Source organism: Oryctolagus cuniculus, chromosome X, assembly GCF_051225735.1.
Source record: "Oryctolagus cuniculus isolate XC-2025 breed Fujian yellow rabbit chromosome X, ASM5122573v1, whole genome shotgun sequence".
Taxonomy (NCBI): Eukaryota; Metazoa; Chordata; class Mammalia; order Lagomorpha; family Leporidae; genus Oryctolagus; species Oryctolagus cuniculus.
In genome coordinates, this window is record NC_142888.1 from 83,466,002 (window position 1) to 83,479,495 (window position 13,494).

The following is a 13,494-nucleotide window of genomic DNA, read 5'->3' on the forward strand; positions in this document are numbered from 1 at the left end:
GGGCCATCTTCTACTGCTTTTCAGAGGCCATTAGCAGGGAGCTCTAGCAGAAGTGGAACAGCCAAGACAGGAACCCGTTACTGTGCTGGCATCACAGGTGGCAGTTTAAGCCACTGAGTCACAATGCCTGCCCCAACTATTTACTTCTAACTGGGCTTTTGCCACACCTTGTTGCAGTGGTCTGGGTAACGTTCTCTGCCCACCCCCACTCCCGCAGGATGTTAGCTCCATGACAGCTGGAGCCCAGTCCCTGTAGGAAGCAAGTATCATCTGGATGCCCAGTGCCTAAGGCAGGGCAGGCCGCAGAAAGGAGCAAGAAGCATTAGTTACAAAACATTGATGAGGAATGAAAACTACAAGTCTCCACCAGATGGGGCTGTGGGAGTCCAAGAGAAAGTATAGTCTGGACTGTCTGTCTTTCCTACTCATTTCCCACAGACAAGCCAAGTGTCCACATGGTTTTCCTTCCTTGTCCTGTGTCCCGAAAACACTGAGTGCTGAGTGCGTGGGAGAAACCTTTTCAAGATACTGTTTAGGCAGGAATTGACACCAATTTGACAATCTCATTGCAGACCTTATGTCTTGGCCTAAAAGGATGACCTTACCCCCCATCTTTTCAGATTCTTGCACTTCTTTCAGACAGCTCAGCGTGGTTTTCAGGCCCATTAAATAGCTAGCAATAAAATCTGAATTCCACAAAGTATTGAAGGAGGTTGCGCGATGCAGTGGGAAGTTTCCTTGACTTAGAGGCAAGCTAGGATTCTGGTGGGACTGCCATTAACTTCCTGGGGACTTCAGGCACGCCCATCTCCTCTCTGGACCTGCGTGTCCTCTGTTAGGAAACTGGCACAGTTTCATCTATGGTGCGATCTACACCCTGATTTACATCCCAAGCTCTAGCCCCCGCTGCCATTGCTGGAAGCCAGGTGGCCACATGGCCCAACCTCTGTGGTCAAGCTCCACCCCCATCCTAATGGGATTCACTGCTCCTGCTTCCCTGCCCGCCCCCCCGGCTAAGTTTCCAAAGGGCCTGTTTCTGAACACGTGCTCTCTTGGCTCCTCTCTCTTGGCTCTTCTCTCCTGACCTCTTGGCTTCTCTCTTCTCTCACTCCCCTCTCTCTCCTCCTCTCTCCTCTTTCTCTCTTCTCTCTCTTATCCTTCTTCGTCCCTCCCCTCCAGCCTGCTGGGTTTTCCCCAATAAACCTTTTCCTTACTCCGGTGTTTGGTGTGCTTTGTGCCGGCTAACATCCATCAATATATAACATCCTCAGCTATAGAATAAAGGGATTAGGTGAGACTTCCATCTGGGAAACCTTGTGCTTTTCCTGCTAGCGTCTGCACAAAGGACATTAGGCAGAAGCATTATAGAAGGATGGTAATAAGGATCTTGGACCCTGGTTCAAATCTAACTTGGCTGCCAATGAGGTCCATGACTTTGGGCAAGTTACTTAACCTCTCTGGCCCTCAGTTTCCTCATCTGTAGAGTGGGAATGATACTATAGCTACCTCACTGGGTTGTTCTGAAGGATTAAGTGAGACAATGCACATGGAATGTTTAACGCAGTGCTTATACATAAACTTTCAGTAAAAGCTAGTGTCACATAGAACTGACTCACATTTTAGTAACTGTCCAGAGTTTTCTTGTACACATTTGGTCGCTATCAAAACACAGGGAGGTTTTAAGTAATAAAACTACAAACCAGCGGCTGGCACTGTGACATAGCAGGTAAAGTCACCACCTGAGACGCTGGCATCTCATGTGGGTACCATTTCGGGTCCTGGCTGCTCCACTTCTGATCCAGCTCCCTGCTAATGGCCTGTGAAAATCAGCAGAAGATGGCCCAAGTCCTTGGGGCCCTGCACACATATAGGAGACTGGAAGAAACTCCTGGCTCCTGGCCGTGTCTTGGCTGCTTCCGTGGGTGAAGCGAGACAATTGCCTAGGAAGAAACAAGAGGACTCCCACCTTTTTTTAAGGACAACTTGTTATTTAGTTTTTATTTCATGATCATATCTTTATCTCTGAAATCCTGCTACATTTGGAGAGGCAGTAAGGAAAACATGGAACCCAAAGAACTGGAGTGACAGCACAATTAAAGGACATGACAAGCAAATGGGAGGGAGGGGTGCTCGCCTGAGCCACAGAAGGAATGGTCTGGTGGTTAAGAGAAAACACATCAGATGGATGAGAGCTGTCTGCAGTAGGCAATGCTCATCTTCTTGCTACTCTGAGACCCAAAGTTCTCCATGGCTTTCACAATACTCATGTCCCTTTCACTCTGCCAAAGACCGTGTGCTCACCATCTGACCATTCAGGCTGGGCAGTGCAGATGAAAAACTGGGAACCGGTTGTGTTGGGTCTGGCAAATGCCATGGCCAAGATGCCAGGACCTGTATGCTTCAGGATGAAGTCCTCATCACTGGGGGCAAGTCCTCTCCATAGATGGACTTGCCCCCAGTGCCATTATGGTGTGTCAAGTGCCTTCCCTGGCACGTAAACCCTGGAATAATCCTGTGAAAGCAGGAACCCTTATAACCGAGTCCTTCGTCTCTGATGCGCAGAGCATGGATGTTTTCTGCTGTCTTTAGAACTTGCTCTGCAAATAGCTTGAAGGAGATTCAAGCCCACAGGCGCCCCAGTGCTGGCAGTGTCAAAGGACAGGGTGGGGTTGACCATGGCCGAGGGCGAGCAGCTGCGGGTGACAATGGCGCCTGCAAAACCAAGGACCCTTTCTTGAATGGTAATCACGGGCTATATCTTAGTAGAGGATACATTTGTCAAGACTCCTCAAATGTACAATGGATGTTTATACATCTCATTGTATGTACAGTTTACCTCAAAAGGAAGAAAACCAGCAAATGTTGAACTGAAAGATAGGTATGGGAAAAGTGCTTAAGAGCGAAGTATCCTGGGGCCAGTGCTGTGGTGCAGTGGGTTAAAGCCCTGGCCTGAAGCATGGCATCACATATGGGCGCCGGTTTGAGACCCGGCTGCTCCACTTCTCATCCAGTTCTCTGCTATGGCCTGGGAAAGCAGTGGAAGATGGTCCAAGTCCTTGGAGCTCCTGGATCATGCCTATGGATCAGTGCAGCTCTGGCCGTTGCAACCATCTGGGGACTGAACCAGCGGATGGAAGACCTCTCTCTTTGTTTCTAGCTCTCTCTGTAACTCTGTCTTTCAAATAAAATAAATCCTTTTAAAAAAAAGAGTGAAGTATCCTGATGTCTGCAAGTTCATAAAAAGATAATAGATGGAGCGATGGACAGGTGAGTGATGGATAGGCCAGGACAAGAAAATATTTGTGGCAGAATCTAAGTGGTAACAAGGTAAAATTCTTTGAAATTTTATATAATATTTTGGGAGAAAATATGTAACTACATGTTCCACATTCTCCACAAAGAATAGGCCCTGAATGAGGGGAGGAAAGGCTTCAGGAAGCACCAGCTACAGACTAAGAAGTTACTGTTCATTTACAAAGGGATGCATTGACACGCAATCAGAATAGATGTTGGCTGTGAAGAACCAGGATGGCCTTATACAGCCACGTCATCACAGGCCAAGAAGAAGGGGCGCACAGACTCTAGAGCGTCCCATTTCCCAGAGGATGAAGCCAGGATCTCAGTTCCTGGGGCATCATGGAGCGCTTGGGTCATTCTGGGCCTCCCTTGTCTCTCCGGATGCTTCTACTTGATCCCTGTGCTCGTTTCAGGTACCTGAAAGCTCCCTTGCCTGCCGGCCTCCCTAAAGCAACGAAATCATTTTTCAAACACTTTTTGCACAGCTTTGTTAGAAGAAGACAGAGCCCAATGTAAACAGATCAATGTAAATATCTCCTGAGCACTTACTATGTGCCAAGGAAGGTGAAAGATACAAATAAGGTAGACACAAATCCTGTCCTCAAAAGGATGGCGGAGGCCATTGAAAAGCACTTCCATCACTGTTAGCCTCTGCTAGATAAGTGATCATAAAGATTACAGATGCTACTTCAAGTTTCTTTTTTTTTTTAACTTTTATTTAATGAATATAAATTTCCAAAGTACAGCTTATGGATTACAATGGCTCCCCCCCATAACTTCCCTCCCACCTGCAACCCTCCCATCTCCCAATCCCTCCTCCCTTCCATTCACATCAAGATTCATTTTCAATTCTCTTTATATACAGAAGATCAGTTTAGCATATATTAAGTAAAGATTTCAACAGTTTGCACCCACATAGAAACATAAAGTGAAAAATACTGTTTGAGTACTAGTTATAGCATTAAATCACAATGTACAGCACATTAAGGACAGAGATCCTACATGAGGAGTAAGTGCACAGTGACTCCTGTTGTTGACTTTACAAATTGACACTCTTGTTAATGGCATCAGTAATCACCCTAGGCTCTTGTCATGAGTTGCCAAGGCTATGGAAGCCTTTTGAATTCACCAACTCTGATCATATTTAGACAAGGTCGTAGTCAAAGTGGAAGTTCTCTCCTCCCTTCAGAGAAAGGTACCTCCTTCTTTGATGACCTGTTCTTTCCACTGGGATCTCACTCGCGGAGATCTTTCATTTAGGTTTGGTGTGGTGTTTTTTTTTTTTTTTTTTTTTTTTTTTTTTTTTTTTTTTTTTTTTTTGCCAGAGTGTCTTGGCATTCCATGCCTGAAATACTCTCATGGGCTTTTCAGCCAGATCCGCATGCCTTAAGGGCTGATTCTGAGGCCAGAGTGCTGTTTAGGACATCTGCCATTCTATGGGTCTGCTGTGTATCCTGCTTCCCATGTTGGATCGTTCTCTCCCTTTTTGATTCTATCAGCTAGTATTTGCAGACACTATTCTTGTTTATGCGATCCCTTTGGCTCTTAGTCCTATCATTATGATCAATTGTGAACTGAAATTGATCACTTGGACTAGTGAGATGGCATTAGTACATGCCACCTTGATGGGATTGAATTGGAATCCCCTGGTATGTTTCTAACTCTACCGTTTGAGGTTAGTCAGCTTGAGCATGTCCCAAATTGCACATCTCTTCCCTCTCTTATTCCCACTCTTATATTTAACAGTGATCACTTTTCAGTTAAGTTTCAACACTTGAGAATAACTGTGTATTGATTACAGTATTCAACCAAAAGTATTAAGTAGAACAAACAAACAAAAATACTAGGAGGGATAACGTATCAAGCTGTTCATCAACAGTCAGGGTGAGGGCTGATCAAGTCACCGTTTCTCATAGTGTTCATTTCACTTTAAAAGGTTTCCTTTTTGGTGCTCAGTTAGTTGTCACCAATCAGGGACAACATATGATATTTGTCCCTTTGGGACTGGCTTATTTCACTCAGCCTAATGTTTTCCAAATTCCTAACAGGGATCACTTTTCGCTACTTCAAGTTTCAGCTTGGTCACCTCTGAGCTACATGACTATGGGCAGGTTACGTAGCCTCTCTGGGCCTCCATTACTTCATCAGTGTAATGGGAACGGTATTGTAGCTAATGAATTGCTATGGAGAGTGAGACTTCATCTAGAGTATCTGGCATTGAAGAGATCTGGGATAGTTACTACTGGAAATATGGTTGAAAATCAAAGGCAGAGCACCAAGAGTCTTGAAGGGCACACTGAGGTGATCTTTTGCCAGTCCAGCGGACCCAGTGAAGAATTTTGAGCCAAGGAATAACATGTTATGAAGTTGCTTGGCAAGAATGGCAGCTGCAGTAGACATCATTGCTTTAGGGAGGCCGGCAGGCAAGGGAGCTTTCAGGTACCTGAAACGAGCACAGGGATCAAGTAGAAGCATCCGGAGAGACAAGGGAGGCCCAGAATGACCCAAGCGCTCCATGATGCCCCAGGAACTGAGATCCTGGCTTCATCCTCTGGGAAATGGGACGCTCTAGAGTCTGTGCGCCCCTTCTTCTTGGCCTGTGATGATGTGGCTGTATAAGGCCATCCTGGTTCTTCACAGCCAACATCTATTCTGATTGCGTGTCAATGCATCCCTTTGTAAATGAACAATAACTTCTTAGTCTGTAGCTGGTGCTTCCTGAAGCCTTTCCTCCTTGCCTGCAGCACCCATTATGGCATTACCAGCCTTCTGGATGCCAACAGTGCTCACCAGTGCCCAAGATACATTGCTGTTAACTATTTTAAATATCACCTCTGCTCATCTCATAGGATTGTTGTGAGACTACTGAATATATTGTATATAATATGTGTGACACATGCTGAGCCCTTGATAAGTGAGACTGGGGACAATATTTGATACTCCAGTGTATGGCCTGGGTGTGGAATAATCTCAGCATAAGATCCCCACGAAGTCTCTAAAGTAGGAACTTGAAGACCATGAGGCCCACTCCAGCGCTTTATCAAACCATGAGTGCCCCTAAATATGGTACATATTCTCATGGAACAACTGAGAAGCCCAAATTGGACCCAGGAACTGTCACATTTTATTCTCATTCATCTTTTGAGAACAGATCTATGGTGGGGACTTCTGGCAGGCCACACCCTAAAGATGGTGCTTACTACAGCAGGTAAGGAAGGTTGCAACATGGCAGCAAACTATGGACTCAGACCACCTGGGGTCTTCTTCTTTTAGAATAAGTCTTAGGACTCTAGTGATTGGCGCTTAGGTCCAGAGTCACAATTCTCTCCAAACCAGGCTGGCCTTCCTTCCCACTGCTCTCTCAGCTCCATGTCCCTAGTTCACAAAGAAGTAGCTCTGAGAGTTATAAAGGCATAGATTGTTCATAGATGTGACTTGATCACTGATGTGCCTAAGACCCAGCATAGTGCCTTGAAGAAAGTAACATGCAACAAAATTAATATTTGTTGAATGAATTAATAAACGAATGAATGATTGTTCCTTAGTCTGTAGTTGGTACTTCATGAAACCCTTTCCCCTCCCCTTCGTTGGGGCACATTATGGCAATTGCCAGCCTCCTGGACGCCTACAGTGCTTACCATCTGTGCCTGTCCTTTGGAAACTAGCCAAACTCAACTTAGTTCCATTCAACGCACTCCCATGGAACTGCACTATTGGCAGGAAGCACTCACAGCCTTAAGGAATGGCAAAAGCATTTCCTAGTCCATGGCGCCTCAATTGTCCTCTTGAAAGAATTTTGGCAGGGATCAGAACATTTTTCCAGACTTTCTGAAAGTCCAAACACATGCTTATAAATGAGTTCCCTTTGTCAACACACTTGATTACCTTTCAGGAAATAAGTGAATTCTGGGTGACGGATAAAGAGATGACTGTATGATAGGTATGGGGGCAGGTGTGAAGCTGAGGGAGTGGGGGATGGAAGGGTGGGTAGGAATGAGGACCGATCCTTGTTTGATGAAATTGCTATTTCATTAAGTGTGGCAGGGAAAAGGGTCGGCATCTCAGCCATTCAGGGCTGGCCTGGGACTGGGATTTAAAAGGATACCCAGCAGCCCCTGGTGTGAAAAAAAAAGGCCAGAATCCCCCTACACACATCTGTTGTTTTTTTCTGAGACTTGTGCCTATTTAAATTTTATGACCATTTCCATTTCTGTCTCCACCCTCTTCTACACATCTATCACTTCCCACATTAGTCTTCTGCTTTCTGTCCTGTAATTATTTCTTTTAGTGGGGTTAAAAGTGTCCTTGCATGTGTTCATTAAAATATTATTAATAGTAAAAACCTGGAAATAAGAGAAATCATGCAATATGGGCTAATTTAAATACATTGTGGCAGATTCATAGTCTGGAATACTGTGTACACAGTAAAATGATGTTCTGGAAAAACAGTAAATGACATGAGAAAAATCACAATGTTATTAAGTGAGAAAGATGGCTGGCCGGCGCCGCGGCTCACTTGGCTAATCCTCCACCTGCAGAACCGGCACCCGCACCCTGGGTTCTAGTCCCAGTTGGGGCACCGGATTCTGTCCCGGTTGCCCCTCTTCCAGGCCAGCTCTCTGCTGTGGCCCGGGAAGGCAGTGGAGGATGGCCCAAGTGCTTGGGGCCCTGCACCCCATGGGAGACCCGGAGAAGCACCTGGCTCTTAGCTTTGGATTGGCGCAGCACGCTGTCCGTAGCAGCCATTTAGGGAGTGAACAAATGGAAGGAAGACCTTTCTCTCTGTCTCTCTCTCTCACTGTCTAACTCTGCCTGTAAAAAAAAAAAAAAAGTGAGAAAGATGGGCTATGAAACAATGACTGTATGTGTTTGCATCTGTGTATACTATTAGTCACATTTTTCTTGGTGCTTTTCCATGTTGTCCATGATTTCTGCTCTGAATGCTGCAGTCGGAGTTAGCATAGAGCCAGGAGGAGCGCATTGTAAAGAGTCACAGGGATACTGAGCAAGGCTTCCTTTAATCAGTCAACTTTGAGGGAGGAAAAAGGCTTAACATTGAAGAACTCTGGGAACATGCTGTTCTTCAAATTCAAAGAGAAGGTGGTGTCTATTAGTGGCAAGGAATTAAGATCCATCAAAGAGAATCGGGCTCTATGGGAGAACCAATGAGGAGCAACTCTGGGTTTCAGAATATAGAGGTGATTTGACGGAAATGATGTTGGAGGAGAACTATTCTAATCATAGCATGGTGGGTTGAGTTATAGGCAGGGAGATCTGCCAGGAGATTCTCAGTTTGCATATTTGACCTGTGGTAATGAGAGTTTGGATTAAGCTCACGGCAATAAAGCCAGAAAGGAAGAAACAGATGCATTTTAGAGTTCTACCAAGAAAAACTGAAGCGACAGATTCAGATTTAGCTAAATGTTTGCCAGGTAGGTAAAACTATGTAAGGAGACATTTTCCAAGGAAATCGATATTAAGAGAGAATATCTGAGGATTGACCCTTCAGGGATTCCAACAGCTAATGGATAGAGGAAAGAAGAGGAGCTAGCAAAGGACACAGAGAATGATGGGTCAGAGAGAGAATCAGAGAAACTTGAGAATGCAATGCCATGAGAAGCAAGGGTACTGCAGCTACAGGAAGGAGTGAGTGGTTTATGGAATCAAATTCATCCTCCCGGTCAAAGATGCAAACTGAGCAGAGACCCTTCAATTGGACTTGTAGTAGGTCTTTGGAAAACTCACAGGGAACAGTTTTGGCAGAAAGTCTGGACTCTAGAGGGTTCCGGGGGAGGTGGCAGTGGAGAAATGGAGGCACTGCGAGGACTAGTCACAGGGCTAGAGTGATGTCTAAGGATTGAGCACAAGGTCAAACCTTTTCATTCAAGTCCTGCTGTTTAACCGCTCTGAACCTGTTCCCACTTCTGAAAAAGGGAATAATCCTACTAGCTTATAAGGCTGTTGAAAAGTACAATGAAGTTTAAAGGAGTATTTATATGTTATACTGAAAGGGCTTCTTCCGCTACCCTGCCCCTGGGGAAAAAACACCCGGTATTTCTGGGCTTGTTTTAACAGATAAAGGGAATCCTTCAGTTCAACAGTCACATCCCCGGGGTTGGGATGGCTTTGAAAAAATCCCCTAGCTCTGTTCTCTGGCATTCACGCCAAGTCACTCTAGCAATTTTCCCATGAGCCACTCTGAGGTGAGAGCCCTTGGGCATGGTGATTAGAAGGTAGCCAGTGGTCAGGGTCAGGTGGAATGTGTCTGAGGCCTGTGGATGGGAGGGACAATGGATGACCAGGGCAGAGGAACCAGAAAGTATTCTTTTCTTTTCAACTCTGGCACCTACATATTGATTGGCCCTGGACTAAATGATCTTGAACAGATAGCTTGGTTTTCAAGGAATGAGTAAGGTCATAATACTTTTTCCCTCCTTCCTTCTATTCTTATTTGGTGACTATGTCCGACCAGATCTGAGCAGTACAATCTCCTTTTTTTATTCTTTACTACCTGAAATTTCACCCTTTTGCTTTGTGAAACTCTGTGTCTGTGTCTGGTTTAACAGTCTGGAATGAGCTTTGCCTTAGTGCCTTGTATTCTCCTAAAAAAAAAAATGCCCTCTGACAAGAAGGGGAAAAAAGGCCACCGCACAGGCCATCGGGATCTAGATGGTTCCCAAGCCCTTGGAGGGGCACAGAGCTGTGTGCCAATCTAAGCAGGAGTGTGGTGAGCATATCCCCCAGAGCTGGCACGTTTCAGATCCTGAGACACCTAGAGTGTAGTCAAAGGGCCTTTTTCATGTCCCTCCTCTTCATGAAAGAACTTGCTTTCACTTCCGGGAAGATGACTTACCAAGGGCACGCATGGTACACACGCACACGCTAACATATACTGCCCCTTGAACGGTGGGCTAGGAGTCAGGGCGGAGCTACTTCCAGGGAGTGTGGTCCTATCAGCAGGAATGGGTGTGGATTCTAGCCAGGTGTCGGAGCACTCAGTCACCGAACTTGACCTGTCCATCTTCTGAATAAGATGCTCCCCTCGGACCAGGGCTGGAGGATGGGGGCTTGGGGAGAGGGGTTTGAATGTGCGTATTGAGGGCTACAGAGATAGGCCAAGCAAGATCCTTAGCTCTGGGAGTAACTGCCACAGAGCACAAGGGGAGTCTGCTGCCATGTTTCCGGAAAGCTAACGGAAGGGAAGGCGTCTGTGGTCGCACTCGAGCGGACCCCCTGAGGGGGCCAGATGCTGTAGCAGAGCCAAAGCACCAGAACCTTGGAAGGAATTCTTTTCCGTAGCCCAGGGTCCCGGCTTGGCCCCAGTAAGCTGCCCCTGCAAGCCTCGGCTGCCTGGGGCCTCGCACATTCCGCGCCCCCGCCCCCTATGCCCCTCCCCCGGTCTCACCCCCTCCCAGTCTCCTTCTGCCCGACCAGCTGTCCCCTTTTCCCGGAGCGGCGAGACAGCCGGAGCCTGGGAAGAGGCGGCCGCGGGCCTGAGGGGGCGTGGTGGGGAAGGGGAGGAGGGGCGGGGGTGAGGGGATAAGGACGCGGCGGCGGCCGGCGCCCCCTGTCACTGCGCGCCAGCTCCAGAGCCCTGTGCCGCCGCCATCGCCGTCGCCGTCAACGCGCTCGGCCTTCTTCTCCGCTCCCTTCCCCTCGCCCAGGGGGAAAGGTCAGCACCGACCTGGAGCCGCCGTGTCGCTCCCCGACAGCCATGAACTGCAGCGAGAGCCAACGGCTGCAAACCCTCCTGAGTCACCTGCTGCTCCAGCTGCACCACCAGGGCAACGCCAGCGGCCTGGGCGCCGGCCCCGGCCCAAGCATGGGCATGGGGGTTGTGCCTGACCCCTTCGTGGGCCGCGAGGTGACCAGCGCCAAGGGCGACGACGCCTATCTCTACATCCTGCTCATCATGATTTTCTACGCCTGCCTGGCCGGAGGCCTCATCTTGGCCTACACCCGCTCCCGCAAGCTCGTCGAGGCCAAGGATGAGCTGTCCCAGACCTGCGCTGAGCACGAATGGGCCCCGGCCGCCGACGCCGAGACTGCCGCCGGCTCCTCCCGGGCCGAGGGCTGCCGCCAGCTCTCCTCCGCGGGGCTGCCTGCTCTCGCCCAGGGTGCCGAGCGGGTCTAAGCACCACTACCCTAGCTTGCTCCTTCGCGCATGCCTCATCTCCTTGCTTCTCCCTGAGTGCAGCTCCTGCCCATTCCTCCCCTTCCAGGGCCCGCCTCACCTGAGGCCCAGACAATAAGAGGCCAGGAGACTTTGTCTGGAAGGACCTGGAAGGAGAACACCACCCCACCTAGCCACTGCTGGCCGCTTTCACCCTTCTCTCCTCTCACGCCTCCACCCCCACGCGGCACATGCAGCTTGCACTAAACTGCCTCTGCTCTCTTGTCTTCAGACAGCTCCAACATCACGCTCCAGCCCTCTGGGAACTGAATCTGACACGTCCAACACTTGGCGTTAAACTGAAGCAATGAAGTCCTATCAAAACTCTGGGCCGTCTAACTGGCAGCTGCTCCAGGGGCAGCCAGGGACTGCTCACTCTGCAGAGCCAACGGGCTTGCCATCCCTGCCAGGCCGGCTGCAGCAGCTCCTGCTTCCTGTTGCCTTAGGGACACAGACAAAGAAAAGGAAGAGGCCTCAGACACCGTTTCCCCGCCCTCTGTCTTTCAGCAGGGAGCTCCCCGGACACTAGGACTGGGATGGAATGGACTTCGTGGGGACTGAGGGAGGGAGTCCCAGTGGGGAGGGGAGGATCCATGAGCCCAACTGTATGGTTTTCTCGCCTCCCCAGTTGTCATCCCAGAGGTAACTTAGCTGATTTCTCCTAGCTTTGCTGTCCTCTGCAGAGGGGAGACATTAGTGGGTGTGTCATTCCAGTGCTTCCAAACTTCTCCTAGACAGATTCAGTTGGTAGCGCAGTGTCTGCTTCATCCATGGCGCCTGAGGCTCAGGTGCACCCTGCTCTGTTACCCTAGGGGATTGTCAGAGGCAGGTAATAAAGATTGTTTAAGCAGTAACCTAAGAGTCTTCTTTCCAAGACCCCAGCCTTGAGACCCAGTACCATACAGAGAAGCAGAGAAGAACCCCCCCCCTTTTTTTTGGAAATGATGTTTGGCTTTGGGCTTGGGTTGTTACGATATGTGTATCTAAACATCCAATTCTAATACTATAGGTGTGATTGTGGGTGATGAAAAGGTTTACATGGCTAAATGAGTTGTTATGTCAAGTATTTCAAATGTATTAGCTGCTTTATTACGTCCCTTTCCTCTTTCTAAATCTGATGCCCTTAGAAATATCATAATGCTAAATAAGGATTGTCCACTTGCGTTTTCTGGTTTTTCAGGATGCACTAAAACAAAACCAAAACTCCCCGAACCCATCACTAGGAGCTATTGTCAAAGCTAAGTTTTAGAAGCTACCTTATTAACTATCACAAAATGGGGCATGTTAAAGAAGAAAAACCCATCGAACTGTAAATCTTGAGTCCGAGAGAAGAGGCTCGAGCTTAGCAATCTTAACAATTGATGGGTAAAGTTAGAGGTGTTCATTCATTTATTCTTGTCTCCAAAAAGTTGGCAGAAACTTGCCTGCTTAGGCCTGGAAATGCTTATACATGATGCTGGTTGGATTTCATCAGACACACGTAAAATCACGGCTTAGCAGTAAACCTATTTGCCTAAATGCAGCTGTTTTTTTCAGTAATCGCAGGACAAAGATATTACGATTAACATGAATGCATTGATAATATACAAACCTCACTCGAGGCATTGGCTTTGACCTCCCAGCCCATCTGGTATTTTACTGGAGCTATTAGTAAATTCACTGAATGTACTTTCATTCCAGGATTCACTCCTTGAAGCTATACTCGCATCGCCCTTCACTGGCTTCTTTCCAGTCCTAATCCAGCCATGTAAGGCCACCCCCTCTCCTTGATGGTGGGGGCCAGGGGTTGGGCCAAATTCCAAGACAATGACTGGAAGAGAGGATGCAGTGAGGGCATCTCAGCCAGACATGGAGGCCTGAAGGCTGTGTCAGGGGAGGGTAGCAGGTACAGAGATGCCACAGGCATCCAACCCTGGGTTTTAAATACAGTAGTGCTCTTTATTTAGCTGGCAGAACTGGAGACACAAGATTATTTTGAGAATGAGCCCTAATCACCGCTTTAGGTGGTGAAACTTTGCAAATCA

General features: G+C 47.9%; 1 protein-coding gene and 1 pseudogene across 1 annotated transcript; one reads left to right on the forward strand and one right to left on the reverse strand.

The window, feature by feature from the left end:
- Window positions 1-2,177: 2,177 nt before the first annotated feature.
- Window positions 2,178-2,701, reverse strand: LOC100340185 (peptidyl-prolyl cis-trans isomerase A pseudogene; annotated as a pseudogene).
- An 8,138-nt stretch (window positions 2,702-10,839) lies between these two features.
- KCNE5 (potassium voltage-gated channel subfamily E regulatory subunit 5) lies at window positions 10,840-12,324 on the forward strand. Its single transcript, XM_008272870.5, has one exon. The coding sequence runs from the start codon at window positions 11,012-11,014 to the stop codon at window positions 11,429-11,431; it is 420 nt and encodes a 139-aa protein (XP_008271092.2). The 5' UTR covers window positions 10,840-11,011; the 3' UTR covers window positions 11,432-12,324.
- Window positions 12,325-13,494: the final 1,170 nt, after the last annotated feature.